At 40.1% G+C, this 20,834-nt stretch overlaps 1 protein-coding gene across 1 annotated transcript in view; it reads left to right on the top strand.

Moving 5' to 3' along the window:
- The window catches only part of INPP5F (inositol polyphosphate-5-phosphatase F), a 40,501-nt gene that overhangs the window by 3,779 nt on the left and 15,888 nt on the right, over positions 1 to 20,834 (top strand). Inside the window, exons 2-7 of the mRNA XM_039708692.1 lie at positions 8,456 to 8,536; positions 15,142 to 15,278; positions 15,959 to 16,087; positions 16,676 to 16,843; positions 17,156 to 17,212; positions 18,473 to 18,671. Of these exons, the coding sequence (XP_039564626.1) occupies positions 8,456 to 8,536; positions 15,142 to 15,278; positions 15,959 to 16,087; positions 16,676 to 16,843; positions 17,156 to 17,212; positions 18,473 to 18,671 (771 nt within the window). The remainder of the gene's footprint in view (positions 1 to 8,455; positions 8,537 to 15,141; positions 15,279 to 15,958; positions 16,088 to 16,675; positions 16,844 to 17,155; positions 17,213 to 18,472; positions 18,672 to 20,834) is intronic.

Genomic DNA, 20,834 nt, shown 5'->3' on the forward strand with positions numbered 1-20,834 from the left:
GAATGTCTGTAGTATGTCTTGGAAACTGCCTGTCTATTCTGGGAGATGAATTCCACAGGAGGCTGGAGCTTTAGTATTTCAAGTTACTTCAGAAGGAACCTCAAGCTGTTTTTTGACACCTTTTTAGCTGCAGTGGGTACTGCACTGTTTCTCACCCTTGCTTGCTCATTCTGTTCCTGTGTTCCCTCCTCTCTCTCGGTTGTCAGCACCACGTCCTTGTGGTGTGTGACAAACCAGATGTCAGACCTGATCTGCATTAGCTGCAGCCCAGCGAGAATGTGGGCTGAAAAAACCAGCAGCACTTGGGTCCCTGTTGCTGCTTTTACCTTGTGAAAGAGAACAGAGGGGACCAGGTATCCTTCCTCTGATTAAATATTGCATACATTACTCACTCTATGCAATATTTAGTCACTGTTGTAGCTTCTGACTCTGAGGTGAGATCTTCCTATATATTCATAAGAGAGAAATTATATTTTCTACCTTTTGTAAGTAAAATCTACTTTTTAATTCCATACATGGCTCTTTTTATAGAGCGTAGTAAACCTAAAAGTGAGACTTAAGTGGGTTGGTGGTGTGTTAAAGCCTGGCCTGGTGAGAATTAAATACACCTTGAGGTGAGGTGCTTCTTTACTTTCCTGTAGAGTGTTAGCAGGTGGTGAATTGAATATGACAAGGGTGTTCTGTAACTATGATATTTTATGAAAAATCCTCTGTTAGGATTTTTCCCCTTCTGAGGAGCTGAGGGCCTCAGGGAAGAAATGTAACCAATAACAATCTGCTGCTGTGAAATGCAAGGGGGGCAGCGGTGGTTGGTGCATGTTGGTTGTTCCTAATTAATGGCCAATCACAGATGCAGCTGCATTGGACTCTGAGAGTCACAAGATTTTGTCAGGCATTCTATTCTTGTTCTTTGTAGCCTTCTGATTATCTTCTCTCTGTTCTTTTAGTATAGTTTTAATGTAGTATTTTAATATAATATATATAATAAGATAATAAATCAGCCTTCTGAGAAACATGGAGTCAAGCTTCATGTCTCCACACATGAGGAGTTCCCAACACTGTTCCCCTCTCTTTTTTTCTCTTTTTTCTTCTATGAAGAGTTCTGGAAATGTCAAACTTGTCCCAACTCAGATGTGTAGATTTCTTGGCATTCCTGTCCATGCTGAAATGACCTGAGGTTTTAAATACAGGAAAAACTCCTAATGCTTCCTATCTTGATATTCTGGTGTTGCTGGTTCTCTTTTTTTTGCCTTCCGCTGGAATGAAAATGAATCTAATTCAAGTGGATTTCTTTGGCTTATATTTTGCTGGCAGAGATGACTCATCTTTGATTTCATGAGTTAGTATTAACTAAATATTGAGTAGGAAATTGCAGACTAACTGCAGCTAAAATATTTAGAACAGAGGACACTGATTTCAATTAAGAAAGGTCTGCATCTGCACCAAGGGTTTGAGTTTTTTTCATGAGAACACTGCTCTTCTTGTTAGGTTGTTTCACAGTTTAATGCTGGGGGTGATATTTCATCTGTATGTGTGAGGAAACATGAAAACTTTTGTGATTCCAAGTTTTGAACTCTGAACTGCAGGACAAGGCAAGGCACTTGTTTGATATGCTGCTTGTGTTCTTTCAAAACAACTGTTGCAGATTGGAATGGGATAGAAAATAAAGTAATGGGAGTGGAGTACCAAGAAGAGGAGAAATTATTGGTTGTGTATCTAGAGGAAGAACTTGGAAATAGTGCAGAAACTGTTTTTTATTAAAGCTTGGCTTTAGTAAACAGGAATATTAATACTTAATCACCAGTTGTATTTTCTTGCTCCAAACATCTTCCCCAATAAAAACTGGGAGAGGACTTTTTTCCTGAAAAGCTGAACCCAGATGAATGAAATAGCACTTGAACACTGAGGTTTTCCATTTAAGGGAGAAACCTACTTGAATAGAGCCCTGGAGCAGTGTTTGCTGAGTCTCTGAAAACTGAAAACAAGGCCTTGAACATCCTTTGAACTGGAAACCAGAATTCTGAGCCAAATTTAAAAGTAAATGACCTTGCCCAAGAGGTAATTGCAAGATGTAAATGGCAAATATCCTGCTGTCATTAATTGTTATATTTCAGTTTGTTTCCTTGTCTGTTTCTCAGTTAAGGAAAAACAGCCACTTTTGCACATGGGGTGATGGTTAAGTTTTTCCCTATATTTGCATGCCTTCCAGTAACATTTAAATAATATGTTGCTGCTTGTTAACTGAGTAGTCAAATTGTCCCCAACAATTAAAAGAAAATATAGATAAAGGGAGGAATATGAGGGGGGGTGTGAATAAAAATAAACACTGCTTTCAAATAATGTTTATTTCACCCATGAAAAACCTCTTCTCTTTTGTATGTTTTATAATACATATAAATTATTTATGTTCTACTGGACAAATAAATATACATATTTGGGATACGTGCTAATTTTGTTTTCCTTGGTGTGGCGTTTGATAAAGAAGTTTGGAGGCCACTGATGCACAGGGCCAGACTGTGTTTGGAGCAAACACTGGTGACAGCAGTTTGTTTGCACTTCCAGCACAGGGGTTCCTTGTGCAATTCCCTGTAACTCTGGACACGCTCCAGACAACTGAACATTTCCCGTATGTTTGCCAGTCTCCCAAGCAATGCCTGGTGGCTCAAGGGATTTTCTGACTGCACCAGAATACAAAGAAGTATTTCTTTATCAAGATGAGTAGTAGGGACTCATTTTTGTTAGTTGCTTTTTCCTGCTTTGGCAGCAGCACTATAAATGTATTATTGTGTGCTGCCGTCCCCACTGCTTTAAATCTGTCACTAAATTGTACTTGACTTGTTTGTGTTCTTCTCTTTTAATGCTGAGATGTTGAAGGGAAGTGTCCCAATAAAGCAGGTGATTAGCTGAAGGGATACTTGTTTAAAGTTTGGAGGAGAACATGCAAGTAAATAAAGTTAACAGTTCACAGCAATTAAGAGCTTGTAATACTGATGTCTTAATGCTTCATCTTTCTGCAAGTAGCTTAAAGACAGTTTTAGAAATCTGTGCTGAAAGGAAAACTCAATTAGCCCAAGTTTTATTTGCATAAGTAGTACTTTATTTCCTCCAGGAGAAAGAAGTTCAACTTTATATTCTTAAATCTTCCCAGTTAATTTGTAATCTCTTAATCCTGGTTAAAATTCCAGAACACTATTCAAAGATGAACTGGAACTCAGAAGCAGACTTTCTTTTGAGAAGCCACAGTAGGTCATCAAGGTCAAATAATGCTAATAATAAAGTCTTGCAGTTGTTTTTGATCTAAAGCAGACACAATTTAAAGAAAAAAGCCCCCTGAAATCTATTTTAAAATATTGAATCTCCTTCCTGAATATTAACACTTCTGGTGTTAAAATTTACATTAGCAGAGCTGTGTGATTTATTTTGGCTGTACATAGTGAGTCATTCTGCTTTTATTTTTTCTATATAAATATCTATGGCCTGTGTTGGATGGTGAAAATGATGGAGAATTAGTGCTCTGTCAGACTCCAGGAAGACTTGTTGAGAATTGCCACATGAATGTCCATGCTTATACACTAAGGTGCAACCTGAAGGAAATGCAGTGATGATGTGGATGTTTTATATTGAATTCACTGTCAGGAAACACTTCCTAGCTGAGGTTCATTCCCAAATGCCCACAACAAGGGAGATGAGAGGTGTGTGAGTGCCCTCTGAACTACAGCAGGATTGGGTGAGAAACAATTACAGCTGCTCAATGGATTGAACCAGGCAGTATGGGCTGGATTCAAATAATAACAAATTAAATCTTCTTTTCTTCCTGCCTTCTCCAGAGGAAGCTGCCAGCCTTTCCTCCAGCCATTCTGTGTTGGGCAAGTGGTTTATCCCAAAGCAGTGGTTTGCTTTCTAGTCAAGTTTGTGCCTGACCTTGGATCATCTCAGCTGGTGGTAGACTGCAGAAAGAGCCAGAAAGCAGTTTTGGGTTTTGATGCTCTTCCAAGTTGCTTTTGTATCACCTTTATCAGGGTTATGTTTGTGTAAACACAAAGAATTAAAGAAGCTTTATCTGCTGCTGCACGGCTGTGTGTGCTGCTGGTGAGCTCTGAGGGTGGTGGTGGTGGAAGTCAATCACATCAAAGCTGGTTTTGTTCTGAATTTGTGACAGAACTTCTGTTGTGCTGCAGCTGAATGCTGATACAATCACTGTGAATGGTAAATGCATTGCAGTGGTCATTTATCTCTGACAGGAATCAGCCAAAAACCCCAACATTTGTTTCCAGAGCTTGAATTTATTTAGTAGGATGAGGAAAGAATGAGCAATTTTGTACTTCAGGATGGAAGCTCGGTGAGCAAGTGTATACATCAGAGTGTTAAGGCCTGTCAAACACTGGCAGTTCTCTCAAATTTAAACACATTGAGGACAGCAGAGAATTCCTCAAGTCAGGGAAGATCTTCCACGGGACTCATCTCACTGCTCACAGTGATTCTTTCTGGACTTTCTGCTTTCATTGACAATGACTGTTTTGACACTGCTCTTTTATCATCAGCACAATACTGTAAGAAGTCTGTTTCAACATCCCTGTACTGCAGTTTAAAGTTGATAAGTCTTTATTCCTGGCTCTGTGAGATTTAAAGGAGGACTAGTATGACATTTATAAGAGGTTAAGTTTGTGTGGGGAAACAAGAGTAACTATTGATAAGTTGTATTTCACATTGTATCTCAATTATTCCTGGCTCTGAGGTTTAAAGGAGGACTAGTATGACATTTATGGGAAGCTAAGTTTCTCTGGGGAAACAAGAGTAACTATTGATAAGTTGTATTTCACATTGTATCTCAAAACATTGTCTGTTTTGTCTGTAAGGAAAGTTCAGAGTTTCCTTTTGTTAGAGCCTTGTGGTGGTTAATTCTTACTGATAGGCATTTCTTTAAAAAAGAAAAAAGAATCAAGCTTGTCATGGGCTCTTTGAGCATTCAGCAGTCAAATGTGGCCAGGTCTCTTGTATACTATCTGAAACTTTGAACATTTTCAGTTTTGTTTTGTATGCTTATTTTTATCACTTTAAAAGGATGTGGATACCTTCTGTAGCATGTATCACTGTCTACCATCTTAGGCTGCCTCTTAAATTCTGTAAAATATAATACAGTTAAATACTTATATGCTGCAGGTTTGCAGTTCACATTCTTGGATCTCTGAATCTTTGCTTATGTAATGATTTTAAATATAGAGTGGTTATAATTTTCAAAGATACAAGATAGAGACTGGAGATTGCTGCTGCCAGTTTTACCAAATGGCTGCAAGGAAAAAGTCTTGATCAATTTTAGTGTTAGACAAAAGTTGGATGCAACTTCTTCCTCTACAGAGTGAATAGGGGTGCAGTCAGCATGAAAGCCCATCTTTGGGGATGGCTGGGGAAATTATGTTTAAATCTTTATTTTGTTTGGTTCATCCATCTCTTATTTCCAGAGTGCACTTCTCAGGAGCAAGAGGTTCATATTGGTATTTACTGTAGTGATATTTATTCAGCATGATTGGGTGTTGGCTCTGAGCTATGGTTGACAGACAGGAAACTGAATTCTAACCAATAACAAACTTCTAATCAGGTTGGAACCAGATATGCTTTATTTAGTTAAAAAACCCCTGCCTTACCTCTGTGCTGTCACACATACTTTCCTATAGAAAGTTTTCTAGAAATAGCGTAAGAAAAACAAATTTAGTGATGCTGTCACCAAAAGGAAGTCAGTGTGATTCCACAAGTGGTGTTTTTTAACAGCCTACAAGCATTTTTCCTGTAAGGCTTCTTTGCATCTCAGTTTTCTTGGACACTGAAAAAAACATGGCAATCCCCTTATATATTGCTAAATATGTCTTTTTTTCCCTATGCCCTGCCTTCCCCATGGAAAATTTTCTTCATTCAGCCTTTACCATGAGTAGCTTGATAATCACAGTGACCTGAGAGCCTGTGCTGCCCAGCTGGTGGATCCACATTTGCTGCATTTAAACTCTGAAAGTGGAATATTTGCATTCCAAATATTCCAAAGTGGAATATTTGATTCCAAATACAGTCTCTTCTTTTCCAAAGCTTGTCTGTACGTAAAGTTTAGAGCCATTTCTCATTGTGTCTCTGCTGCTGGGGTAGTAGGATTCCTGTAGAAGGCTTGGATTTTTTGGTGCTGCCTCTGTCAGAGGAACCCACAAGAGTAATAAAACATCTGTGTAAGATGTTCTATTTTCTTATGTCCTTTTACAGGCAGGTCTAAAATTCTGTTTCCTTATTCCTCTAATTAAAACAAAGTCTTGTTTCCTCATTTTTTTATCTCTTGTAAACTCCTAGAGGAAGGCAAGTGAGATTTTCTTGTTAATACTTTATCACAGCAGGAAATCAGAGTTTTAGAAAGACACAGAATGTTTTCTAGATTGCCAGGCTTATGGCAGCCATGGGAAGCCTTCACTAATATGGTTCTGTAAATTCCTCCTGTGTCTGGCTTTGTTTGCTGCTTGATGTCACTGGCTGCTGGAAATATGAACATTAGGCTAATTACAAAGATGGCAATAAGTAGATGAAGTGTGAGACAATGCAGCTGTAGAAGAGTCCCAGGGTTTAGACAAAACTGGGAAAGAAGGTGGAAGGTTTGGGAGTGAGGAAAGCTCCCTGCATTCCTCTTTGCTGCCAGTGCAGATTTCCCACTCAGCACAGAATTCTCCTGTGTGTTTTTTGGAGTGAAACTGAGTTCTAGGACTTGTTTTGTACAAGCACAGATCTGCCAGGAGGATACAAGATGTGTTCAGGTGCTCCAGCAGGGATTGGGAGTGAGGAAAGCTCCCTGCATTCCTCTTTGCTGCCAGTGCAGATTTCCCACTCAGGACAGAGATTCTCCTGTGTGTTTTTTGGAGTGAACCTGAGCTCAGGCTGTTCTAGGACTTGTTTTGTACAAGCACAGATCTGCCAGGAGGATACAAGATGTGTTCAGGTGCTCCAGCAGGGATTGAGGGCACATCAAAGCTGTCACCCACTGTCACTGATTTCCTGGTGCTCAGCTGTGTTTGTCTCCCTAGGAAGTTCCTTTTATTCTGCCATGATTCACATGAGGTTCTGTGCAGCTCAAGTCACTGTCCAGAGGAAGGAGGAAACAGGAATTTGGTCCAGCATGGTTACAGGCATTAACTGCAGCCCTGCATGCTGCAGCAAACATTGCTTTAAATTCTGCTGCTGTGGGCTTTTAGTTCTTGCTTGTCTGTATCCAGGCACGTGTGATCCATCCCAATTAATAAGTTTATTCCAGACCTACCCTGACTGCAGCTGTTTCTGCTGTAGCTCATGGAAATGCTTGTGTTTAATGAGGAAAATAGCTGAATCTTGTACTATTAAATGTTATGCTGGAAGCTGGGAAAACAATGTGTGTTCTTGGACTATCAGGGCCTCAACTACAAATGTTTCGAGGAGGATTCGTGTTCTAAAACAACTGTGTAAAAAAATCATACTATCAGTTGTCACCTGCAGATCTCAGATTTACAAGAAGAAATGAAGATATTGTAGACAAAGTGTTTATGTAGATGATTTGTACTCTTTTGTGAATTTGTTCTTTCAAATGTTCATCTACTTACACCAATAGTTAAGATATTCAATTTGTCTGGATGTTAAAACTGGAGAAGCTCTTTTACCTTGGAACAAGTGTGTTTTGGTAAATAATAAAAAGCTTGTCCTTCATGATATAGAAAAACTTTTTGTCCTTTGAGATTTTTCTCTCCTACACAGATACTTGCTTTTAAGTATTTGCTTTCACTTTAAAGATTTGAGTTAGGAATTTCCTTCTTTTCCCCACTCTCAAATCCTTGAACCAGGTACTGAACTCCTTTTCTTCCTGCTTTCTCTTCTACTTCCTATGTGGTTCACTGGAATTTATTAAGAACAGGAGAACTAGAAACCTAAACCTTAACTTTGTGTGCTTTGATATTCCATGTACTTGTGGGGAATGTTTTAACAGAAGGGGAAGTGTCTCTGTGTGTGTGTGTTTATAGAAAGAGGATGTGAAAGTAATAGTAACTGGATACAAATGGGAGGGAGCTGGGGGTGAAAGTCAGCATCTGCTGGGTTTTGAAGCTGTGCTGGTGACTCAGTGACCTCTACTCAGTTTCACTACAACCATGTAAAATCTTGCTTACGTGAAAAATTCTAGTGGATATGAGAAGGATTAAGCCTCTATTAAATTTAATTATTGCTGCCTAAAGCTACTTTTCCCCCTCAAAAATATCTGTGGTAGGGCTTTTTGTTGGAAACTTAGTAATTTTTTCATAACTACTTGGCAGCGAGAAAAAATGAACGTGTACATCATCTTATTATTGCTGGAATTATTTTACATTTTCTACCTTCTAAGGTGGGGAAAGTGGAGAGGGTGACTGTTCAATTTAATTGTCCTGTTTTCTTTGCTGTTTAAAAACAGGAGCTTTGTTCTTTTTTGCAGCCACTGATCTTCTTTTGGCTTGGAATCCCATTTGTCTGGGCCTGGTAGAAGGAGTAATTGGGAAAGTCCAGCTTCATACAGGTATGTGCTTTTTTTCTCTTCTGATGGAGTTTTATTTGTTTACTGCTGAAGCTCTGTGATGTTGCAAATGATACTGCTTAGGTATCCAGTGGAACAGTGTAGTGTTCTTTGCTGTGGAGGAGCACCCCCCAAATGGACTTTCAAGGTGATTATAGCTGCACAAACAAATGCACTCTGCTCTCCAGTGAATGGATTGTGATTTGGCACTGTCTTGAAAATAGAGACTTGCATTCACAAATAGTAGAAACTTGCATTTGGAGTTCTGTCTGAATCTCCATGTGAGATTTATAAAATTCTTAAATCTTTTGGAACAATCCTTTTAAGGAGATTCCTGATGTTTTCTTATGGTACATTGCAAAAACTAAAAAGGAAGCTTTCACAACAGTATGAGGCCTGAATTCTCAATGCTGTATGAAAACCTGAAGAATAATTGCTGCCTTGGTAGATGAATCTTTGAAAGCAAGAGGAACACTTAAACTCGTTTGCAGTTAAATGACAGAGTATAAAACTCAAGCAGGTGTAGAATTCATTGTTATTTTAATGATAAGCTTGTCTCTAACTGATAGTAGTAATGTTTTCTTGTAAAATAAACTCACTACTCCTTTTGCTTTATCAGCTGCAAATTCCTGTAGCCATAATAAGTATTTATTTTGATATATACCAGCTTTGTCCAGCAAGATACCTCTGCCAGTAGAGCTCTGGCTGTCTATTTACTGTCAGGGAGGAAAGGTGGCCATAAACCCTTGCTCTGTGCCATTGTTTTTGTGAGTGCCTGCACCCTGCATTTAAAGTAGTGCCTGGCAATATGATCAATACAGGTAAAGTTTCAAGTGTGTTCCAGGAGGGCAGGATGGATTAAGTGCTGAAATGGATCAGATGTTTGTGCTCCCTTGAATAGAAACAGATTGCTCAGGGTGGCAATAATGGGATGGAGAGCAGGGACTGGGACACCCTGGCATGAGTGTAGGGCAGATAAATCCAAGGAATTATCATGGCTCCACAGGTACTGTGACCCCATGTCTGTTTCTGGGAGTAATAGTTGAGAGCCCACCTCTCCATGAAGTTCAGGATCATGTCCTCCTCCTAGTCACATCACTTCATCTTTGAGTTCACCTGATATTTCTGTCTGTGCTCATTCTCCAGGTTTATTCAACCATCCTTTTTCAGATCTCGTGCTATGAAGAGGTTCAGACTCTGCCATCTCACTTTCTCTTCATCCAGGTTGTCTGTGCTGGTCAGCATGTGCTGTCCATGATGAATGATGGCTCAACTCCAGTAATGCCCTTTTTCTGCTGTGGGAAAGTGCTCAGTGGTTGGTTTTGACACATGTTTTTGTTATGTGTGGGGTGTGGTGTTTTAAAACCAGGCCCTTGGGTACACAAAAGCCTTTCCCCCTTTCTCTCTAGGGAGTCTAGTTATAAAAGCCTTTGAAAAAGGGGACTTCAAATGCTTTCTGGAAGGTTTTTTAGTGTGTTGTGGCAACTGAAGATCTTTGCATGTGTGTTTATTGTGAGCTGCTTCCTCTGCTTATGAAATCCGAGTTGAAACTTTCCTCTGAGTGTGACACTTCAACAGGTGTCATCTTGCTGTTGTCAGGTAAATTAAGATTATCAGGTAATAAGCCTGATATCTCTTCTTTCCATGAGTCCTGTAGAGCTACTGAATCAATTAAACTCATCCAGGAATTCCACTCAGCTGCTGCTTAGGTCAGTGGAAGTGTTCCCTTTTGTCTCTGCCTTGTTCAGCTGCCATCATCACAAACTGTTCATCCTTTTTCTTGTAGATATTCTGGTATTTAGTGATGCAACTGTCCTATAAATGGTGTCTTGTTTTCTACTATTAAATGTCTAAAGAAGGACAGCCTCCAGCTGTTTATCCTTACTTTTGAGAGCTCCTTGAATTTGCTGCCATTTCCTGATGAGTGTCATCCATCAGGCTGCAGTGACAAGGAGAGGGCTGACTGAGGTGTCTCACACAGCTCTCCTCAATCCTGCTATTTTCAATTAATTCCTACTTGATCATATTCCATTGTGGCTTGATGCTATCCTCAGGCTGAATCATCTAGCAGTCTGTAACAGTAACCTGTCTTCATTACTTATTCTTGTATCAATCTTTGTCACCTGGAAACTTTATCAGCAGAAGTTGTATAAATATTTAACATTGCTGGATGGTTCTGTCCAGGCTCAGCAGGAGAACTGTGCTGCAGGAGCTGGGTGAAATGCCTGACCTGTAACAGGAGGACTTGCTGCTCTGATTTCTTCTCCCCTGCCCCCAGGTTATCAGGATCAGGAAAATTAGTTTGAAGCTCATTTGATGAATTTGGGCTTGTCCTGCTCAGGGCCTTGTTACCAGCTGTTGTTGAAAAGAGGTTTTAAATATCCTTGGCACACACAAAGACTGAGAACTTCAAATGCCTTTTTAAGTATTGCAGTTGCTACCAATGCACTCAAAGCCTGTATGCATTTGAATGTATTGGACATAGATCCTCATGTGTTCTTGGAAGATTTGATTATTGCAGGAATGCTGGAATTGTCTAAGATGACATTAAAATGTCCCTGTAATCAGTCATGTGCTGTCTGTAATTTAGCATTGGAATACCCTTGCCAATGAGCTGTAACTAGGGATGGGTTTTAATTTACTCTTAATCTTGCTGGTTTTATTGCTTGCCTCATACAGAGAATTTGTAGGAAAGCTGCTGTGACAGCATTTGTATGGAAGCTGTCTCATAGAAACCAGTTAGTCAATATTACATGGTTTATTTAATTCTTCAAAGAATTTTTGACATGAGGGGGCCAGTTGTACCTCTGAACATAATTGTACACTTATATTTGAGATTCAAATCTATTTAAAGCAATATTTTGTGATTCTCCAAATTGAATTTTCTTAAACATTCAGAGACTTTATTTCTTTGTGTGTGTAGGGAACTCAAACCCAAACAATAAAACAGTTGAACATCAGAATGTAAGAATATAATTGCTTACCATTTTCTGGCCCATCCCAAAGCAACTTGTAAGAAAATGCAGAGTAATAATGGCAGTAAAAGGAAAAGGGTTTTAGGCTGTATTGTGGAGATTTTACTGCAACAGATCCTTGCACATTTCCTTGGTAAGATGCACAGTTAAAATTGTCTTTGCATAATCTTCCCATATGGAGGCAAGCCCCTCTCTTACATTAAGGATCTCCTTTATAGAATTTAATTTTGTTGTCCTGTATATCTGACTATAACCAAAGCTGTATTTCCTAACCAGTTCCAGCAATTGTCTCTTAACACAATCATTTCTGCCACAGGTTCTTGTGTTTCTTGGTCAGAGCACACCCCTGTGCAGTGCAGTGTCTGTACTTGCATTCATTTGGAGTGTTCCAGTGCTGGTTAATTAAGGCCCAGGTTAAATGCTGCTGGCAAAAGTCCACAGACTCTGTAAACAGGAGGGAAAAGGAGTTCTTCCTTCCTTATCCACAGCTTTTTTTTTTGTTTGCCTGTCTCTGGATCTTGACAGAAACTACAGGCAGTTCTGAAATCTCCTCATTGAGATATAACTGAATTTCATACAGTCAACAACCAAAAGCATTCTTTATGCATGCAGCCAATTTTTAAGCTGTTCAAGTAACAAAAAGTATGAAATTGGTGGCGTAGAATTTCTTGGCTAAAATCAAAATCCTTGCAGAAAGCAGGATTTGTAATAAACTCATGTACAGCTTATGAAAAGTTACTGCAAAAGCATTTTGGGGAAAGTAAATGCTAGATTGTTGGGGAAGTGTTAGAGAAAAACAGCAGTGTTGTGCTGACAGTGTTGAAACAACAGAGGAGTAAATTTCCATTTTAGTGAGGAATGAGAGGTAATAGCTTCCTTTGGATGCAATACTTCAAGCTAGTTGTCACCATCTGCTCTGCCTTAGTTCATAAAACACTGAAAGTGAACATTGCAATCTGAGAGATGACTTGAAAAGTGCACTTTTCTGGGGTGGCATGCAGCTGCCCAGTTCTGCAGTGCACACCATCCCTCACACACTGAGCAGGCAGTCACTAATGTGTGGAACTGCTTTTTTCCTCCTGACTGCAGAAGCACATTCTCTATATTTAGAGATTCAGTTATTTAGGTATTGCTGGCTATTATAATGTGCTGCTTTTATGGCTATTGTTGAAGCTTTTACTTCAGGGCATGCTTTATCTGCATAATTACTTCCTGACTGTTTACTTTTGATCTGCTGGAGAATTCCTGTTCTCTTTTAATGTTCTGTGGCTCTGGCTATAATACAAAGAGTTTTGCAGTGTACACCAAGATGACATTTCAGTGCATTTTTAAAAATGACAAAAGGGTATTCAACTCACTTGTCTGTATAAAGCTCTTAAGTTCTTGTTTACAGCTAACAGGATTTGTTAATATAGGTAGGGGGAAGATTGGGCAGAGATTTTTCCTTTTCCAGTTTTTTTACTGAGGCATATCTACTCAGAAATGCCTTTACCTTGTACTGATCTTCAATAGAACCCTACTGATTAAATTCATTGGAAATCTAGATGGTTGCCTTTGTTAGGAGAGTGTCTGTTTTGTTTGTTGACATACACTGTGATCTCCTAGGATTAAATTGTGTGGCCAGCCTTCCGCAGGTGGGAATAAATGAGATTACAGCACTGCCCAGCAGGAATACCTGCCTGGACACCCTGTTGTAAAAGCTTGGATTGCCCTGGCTTTTCAGACACTGCTGGGTTTGCCTACTAGAAATCAGCATAGAAAGGGTAGACATTTTCAGATGAACTGATAGGCATCTTTATGTGCTGCTGGTGGGTTTGGCAGCATTTCAATTTCTCCTTTGCAAAAGGATTTTTTTAACCTCTTCATTGATCTTCTCTCTGTTACATAAAATCTGTCATTTTCCTCAGCTTCCCTTTGCCCTGGCTGCTGGGGCAAAGGCAGGTCCTCTCCAAGGCAATTTCTGCAGCTGCACAGAGGAGCTGCTCCAGCCCCTGCTGCCCACTGGGGCTCGCGGAGTGGCATTGCTGTCACTCTCCTCTCCTGCCCTGGTGTCCTTTGACCAGTTGTAGGAGACTGTGTCTGTGTGACAGCTTGGATTGTTCTTGTGACAGCCCTGCTGCAGCCTCGGGCTGACTCTGCTCCATCAGGGGCACCCTGAGCTCCCTCCTGACCCGAGGTGTCGGATCCTGCAGGGATTAGGATTCTGCTGCAGGGTTCAGGAGCAGCACAGGGCTCCCTTTACAGGACCATGCACATTAAAGAGGTGGTGCATGGCTTCATTCCCCTTCCCCTCCTGCCTTTTTGGGAGGCACCCTCTGGCTCTCTGTCTGTAGTTATGAAATTTTTAAAGGCTTCTTAATACCTAACACAAGCATATCTCTTTTTTAAAGGCAGTAATGCAGAATCCAAGGGAGGATGCAGTGTCACAGCACACAGTTGTCTGTTGGCAGTGACTATTCCTGTTCTTAGATAAAAGGATCTGCTGGGGTTTTCTGTGTTTTTCTTAAGCATTCAGAGGATAAAATACTGTTTAGAATTTACTGAGCAAGGAGAACAGGGTTTGCATTTGCTATAGAGCTGCTAAATAGGCTTTTCAAAGGCTGTGTGTGGTATTCAGAGGCACAATACATGACATGTTCTGCCATCACAAGTGTGGGAGCATATTTAGGTCTATCACAGCAGGCTTTTTGTGTCTTTATGTCACCTTTTCAGCTGAACTCAGTTGGCTGCTTCTCAGCTGGGAGAAGTGGTGAATGTGTATGTTTGTCTCTAGGACTTTCTCTGCCTTTTCCATCTCCCTTAACAGAACTTTTGCTTTTGACTCCTGAAGGCCCAGCACACAACTCCTGCTCTAGCCAAGGGGTTGAAATCTGGGAATGTGCAGGCACTCCTCAGCAGTCAGTGGGAATGTTTTTTGTGTTTCCCTGTCTCATTAAAGTGTGGGTGCTATGGCTGCAGGTGCTGGAGGCTGGATATGTGCATGGAATGTGCCTGTCACCAATATCTTTATTAATTTCTCCACCACTTTATGCTCTTCAGGCGCCTGTCACCAATATCTTCATTAATTTTTACCTCACTAATTTCTCCACCACTTTATGCTCTTCAGGAGTGATGTCATGAGCCTTTAAACACATGTAAACTGCTTTGTGTGGTGCAGTCCATGTTTGCTCATCAGATTTCTTCACTCATGAATCTTGTAATCAGGTGTTACCTGTGTCTGTCTTGTTGTTTGATACATGACAGGAGGTACAAAGGGAAATTCGTCATGAATCTTGTAATCAGATGTGTTACCTGAGTCTGTCTTGTTGTTTGATACATGACAGGAGGTACAAAGGGAAATTCTTACCTTGCTGTTTGAGTTCCAGCTGTCCTCAAATTGTGCTTCAGCCTAGAGATTATTAATTGCTATAGGTGAAGGAGGGGCAAGTCTGTGAAATAGTTCATCTCCTTATTATATTAGAGACTGAATAAATATTTTAAAGTCTTTTTCAAATTTTATTGCAATGCGTAATAACAAAACACAACAATAACAAATCGTGATTCACTGGGTTCTTCTAGTCAAATGGTTTCTGACACACTAATCAAAATAAATTCCTGACAAGACAAAGCATCTGCTGGTTTCTTTTTCCCCAGATTTACCATGGTGGCTGCTTTTAATTCGTCAGAAAGCATTGATTGGCAAACTTCCAGGAGATCATGAGGTGTGCAAAATAACCAAGATTGCAGTGATTCCACTTTCTGAGACAGAACCTCAGGATCTGGAACTGGAGGTATGGCCATCCTCAAGGAACCCTGCTGTCCCCCTCCTGCTTCAGTGAAATAAAAGTCAAATGCCTCTTGTCTCTTTCTCCTGGTATAAGCAAACGCCTTGAATATTTTGTGCTTTTTTTAATACTGTTTTTTGATAAAAATATATTTTTAAACAGAAATCACAAGTTCTGTTGGAGGGGGAAATTGCAACAAAATAATACCTAAATTTCACAAAGATAATTGGGAATACCAAACAAGAATAAGATTTACTGAACCAGGAGCGAGTATATTTTTTTAATGGATTCTCTTGCTTTTGTCCCATTTTGGAATCTTAATTCTATAACTTTGCTTGAAGGGAAATCCTTACTTAAAATGTTGCAATTTTTTTTCCCCAATAGAGAATGGATAAAGAAATAAAAATAAGTAGTGCTAATTTAATTTGGGTTGGAATTTGGGGTGGGTCTGGGTACTCAATCCATGTCAAATTGAGGCAGAGAGTCTCACAATGACAGGGGAAAATGCCTTTTATAGAAGAGTGAGAATTAGGCTAAAGATGGAAACCTACATGTTCCCCCTCTATTTCAGTGTCTCCCCTAGGTTTGTGGGCATCAAAACGTTGCTTTTGCAGACTTTCAAAAAAGTATTGAAATGTTCTAAAGAGTATTTAAATGTTGGCTTTAATTCAATGTCATTATTTTAGCTTTGTAAAAAGCACCATTTTGGGATAAACAAGCCAGAGAAGATAACACAGTCCCCAGATGACACAAAATTCCTGCTGAAGACTCTTACTCAAATTAAATCTAATGTGTCTGCTCCAAATAAAAAGAAGGTAAAGTTTTCTACTTTTTTCTAAAAGTTTTCTACTGTTTTCTTCTTTGTTCCAAAATGTTGAGTTTATAATTCAATAATTTTGATGGATGATCAAATGGAATACAAAGACCTTTAAAAATTACAGAACTGTCTTGATGCCCAGTTTAATTTTTTTATTATTTAGCTGTGGCTCTTCTGTGATTTTTTTTTTTCATTTTGTAATTACATAATTTTGGCAGAATTGCTAATAGAGTTCTTTTTTACTAGGATTAGCTTCTAGTGAGGCTCTAAAAGTCTAGAAATTGCTTTGCATAAGTATTTCTTATAATATAGAGTTGGACACAAAATTTGGTTCCTCAGAGAACAGCATACAATCTCATCTAACTGCTTTTAACCAATAATGACTTGGATTATGAAGTCAAAACAATGGTTATTAAAATTAGAATTATGTTTCTCAGGCTGCTGTCACTTGTGTTTATCTTTGCTGGGAGTTTTAAGGCTTGCTCATCACTGGGAAAGTGTTTGTCCTCCAAGGTTAGAAATGGAAAATATGACTGGAATCTTTTCACTCACAGAGAAAGACATGAGAGCCATTATTTTCTTTCAGATTAGAGAAAGCAAAGAGAAAGAGAGACTGGAGAAGAGGTTATTGGAGGAGTTGTTCAAAATGTTCATGGATTCAGACTCCTTTTACTACAGCCTGAGCTATGACCTGACCAATTCTGTGCAGAGGCAGAGCGCGTGTGAGAAAACCAACCTGCCCCTGTGGCGAAAAGTGAGTGCTTGTGTTTGTTTGTTTGTTTGTGATTGTTTCTTCCACCTGGGGCATGAGCTTCCAATAATGGTCATGGTCCAAACCTGGCTGGTCACATTTCACAGCAGCTGAACACCTTGTCCTGTAACCAGCTCAGGTGCAAGGAGGCAGAAGTCTGCAACAGCGTGACCTGACCTGAAGTGTTTTATTTAAAGCTCTGACTTGTCTGTTCAGGTGTGGGGAATAAACTGATGGACAACGGTGTCCTTCCCACAGATACTGCCAAACCTAACTTGTAATACTGCAAAAACTGCCCTTTTGTCTTCTGAACAGGTGGATGACAGATTCTTTTGGAACAAGCACATGATTGAAGATCTCATCAGCATTGATGTGAGTCGTGTTCCTAAGGTGTATTATGAGAACAATTCTTTAGTTGTTTTTAGCTGTTTGCTTAAGGCCTTGCAGGGGTTTGGTTACAAACCTGCTTGGCAGACAGGTCAGGATCAGGGCTGTGCCTTCTGTAGCTGAGCAGCTGGCACTGCCTTCTTCCCCAGCAGCCTGTGGTCATTGCAAAGGAGTGAACTTCAGCTGAAATAAAACATAAAAACAATAAAGCAATGTAGAACAACTTGGTGTCATGTGTTTGTGCTGATTTCTGAAGGTAAAGCTGAGTTGTGCTTTTATTTGAAATGGATTATCCCTGAAGAGAGCTGAGCTTGATAATGAGGAGGAGCCAGGAAAGAAATAACCTCTGAATCCCAGAGTTTCCCTGAGATAACATTGTGATCCTCCACAGTGGAGGGATGGTGTTTTGTCTCTTTGAGCACAGTAGCTGATCAGTGTAAAAACAGTGTAGAACAAGTTGTTCTGAACATCTGGCCAGAGTAAATAAAACATGTTCCTGGCAAATGAGCACATAAAGAAGCAGAAAACCACCACTCTTTCTTCAGTATATGACCTTCCATCATTTTAAATTAACCTCATAGACCAAGGACTAAGTTGCTAACTTCTGTATGCCAGTTTAGGCCAAGTCTAATTTTCCTTAGGGGTGACAGCAGACACCTTGCCTTCTGCCCTGCTCCTCTTTCATGGATAATTATACATAAACAAATGGCTATGGAGTCACAGCAGGGTAAATCTATGTCCTCTGTGAAAAGTTATGTGTAGTGCAGGAGTTTAATGAGTTGTATTTTTCATGTTATAAGATATAAATGGATAACCCTGAGTTAATGGGGAATTTGGATCTTGGTTCTGTTTAAGAAATCAATGTTTTAGGGTGCAGAGCCATGAACCAGGTGTCTTGAGGATTAAATTAGCCCACATGAATCTTTATACTGTGATGTGTTGCTGAAAACAGGCTAACCTCTACCTTTCTGTATAAATGTGATGCAGTATGTGTCCACACAGATTTTCAAACTGCCTTAAAGCAGAAACTAGGTCAAAAAGTTCCTTTCTTCCTTCCTCCTGATTTAAAAGCCCTGTGACTGATGGAGGAAAAATGCTGCTATCTCTTACAGAAATAAGGGTATGGCAAGAATTAAAGCATGAAAAGCATGGGTAGCAACTACTTTATTAACATGAGAAATGGCAGAAATAATTGTAGGGTAATGTTGGACCAACAGGAAAGTAAATGTTTTTTATACCCTTCAGAATGCTGAGGTGGACTTCTGGATTATCCCCATCATTCAAGGATTTGTGCAAATTGAAGAACTTGTAGTAAACTATAGTGAATCTTCCGACGATGATAAGAGCAGCCCTGAAACTCCTCCTCAGGAATCCTCTTGTGTGGATGACATCCACCCAACCTTTCTGGTGGCACTCATCTCCCGCCGGAGTCGGCACAGAGCTGGTAGGCAAACACAGCCCAGGGGGCTGGGGGCTTCTGAGCACTGCAGGGGGATGCAGCTGGTCAAAGTGGACACTGCTGAGTTGTTCAATCTTTGCTTCTTTTTTCTGCAAAGGTCAGGATTAAATGTGTGAGATGGTATTTCTTGTTGGGACTCAGATGTTTGTTAGTTCTGATCTCTGTCACAGTCTCACAAACCCTGAGTTCTACAGCACTTCACTCTAACAAACTAAGAATGGAGCCCCCTCTCTCTCTCTCTCTCCAAAGCTTTTTAAAGATAAACTGTCCAATTAAGAAATGACACCTAAATTATTTTTGCTTCTAACCCAATAACCAACCACCCCTGCCTGGAATGGAGACTTTTTTATCCAATTACACAAAACCACCCAAACCCATGGAGAAGAAGGAGAATAAGAAGGACCAGCCTCTGCCCTAAAACCTCCATCTTGTTTGTACATATTACTATATTCTAAAACATTAAACTCTTTAAGTTTTCCACCCTGTGATATTACACACTTCTATCCAAACTCCACACCCACAATCCCAGTTCTGTCATTCCATTTTGGAAGCCTTCTCCACGGCCTCAGGTCCATGCAGTGTTCTCCTGGGGGTCAGTGCCTGGCAGCACAGAAATTCTCAGCATCCAGGGCTCCAGCACGGAGTTGCTCAGCAGATGCCAGCCCCTGTCAGTCTGCACTGCAGCCTGCCCTGCTGGCAGGAGGGAGAGGAGAGGCTGCAGTGCCTCCAGCACTGCTGCTGTCACTTGGGCTGGCTGCTGAGTGAGCTTCACTGGTCTGCTCAGGAGCACTGCAGGCATTCTTGGAGGTCACATTCCTGAGGCAGGGTTCCATTTTTGCAGAGATCCCCCTGATTAGGACCTTGCTTATAACTCTGTTCTGATAAATTTTGGTGGACTTGGATGGGAGTTAAATTTTCAAAGGTCTTTGAGGGCTTTGGCAGCAGCTGGAGAGGCTTGAAAAGCCACGTGTGTGCATGCCTGTGTCCTAGGAGATGTTCATTAGGGACAAGGTGTGAAATGTGACTGGGTCTTGTACCTTATTTGCCTTAGAGTAGCAAGGCAAACAAATTATTCCCTGTCCTTAGGATCTCAGAAAGATTGAATCCCTTTAAAGCTTCATAAATCCTGTTCAACTCCAGACTTTTCAGTCTATCTGTTTTTTATGAAGACACCCTCCAAAGGAGTCTCCAACTCCTTTCTTACATAGCTGGATTTTTAACATGTCAAAAAATCCAGGAAGAAAATCCTGTTGAGCTTACCCTGCTATAGAACTGTAGCTGTTTACCAGAGTTCACTTGGATATATTTAATTCAGTTCCAAGGAAAATGGTTTCTCAGAACACCTTGGAGTAAATACTTGAGGGTTTCAGAGTAGTACCTAGTTTGTAGTCTGCCTTTTTCGTACTGAATATTTACACAGATATACAGCAACTGAATTCTAGAGAGAAAATTGCTTACTGATTCCTTCTTACTATGAATATGACTTTGCTCATCTGATTTCTAGTCCAGAGCATAAACTGTGTAGAATTTTCTCCCTGTGTGATTAAAGGCTGTAATGCTGCTTTGACAATTTCTCTATAGAGATCCCTACTGTAGGTATTTTACATTCCTTTCCCTTCCCTGTTTTTAACCTCTTCCTGTCTGTGCTGTCAAGATTCAGCTCAAAAATTTGGTTCAGTGCTACTTCCAGACATGGAAGTAAATTTCCATGACCTTGAATATTTTTCCAACTCTTCCTCCTTCCCTGTCCTTTGCTACCACCTGCATCCTTTCTGAAATAATGATGTGCTCTCCTTTGAGTCAAGGATATGCAAACACATTTCTGTTTAATGAGCAGTTCAGAGCTGGGTAGGCATAAAACTGTAGTCAGAGGAGCTTTATCTCTTCTTAATGTGCAGCATTAGTTACACAAGTTAAAAGAAGGGGAAGGCTTCTGCTTTGTGGAACATGCAAATCCTCTTGGGCTGCCTTGGGATCTCTGTGAGAAGTGGAGCCTCTGCCAGTAAAAGTGGCCTTTAGGTTCATGGAAAATATTGAGCACTAAAGTCAAGCTTTGTGCTAAACATGACAGAACAGGAAGAAATGTGTCTTTTAAGATGGACCAGAGGTATTTGCGACTTTTAACTGCCCCATCCTGTCAGTTTGCAT

Source organism: Passer montanus, unplaced genomic scaffold (assembly GCF_014805655.1).
Source record: "Passer montanus isolate IOZ18808 unplaced genomic scaffold, ASM1480565v1 scaffold21, whole genome shotgun sequence".
NCBI lineage: Eukaryota > Metazoa > Chordata > Aves > Passeriformes > Passeridae > Passer > Passer montanus.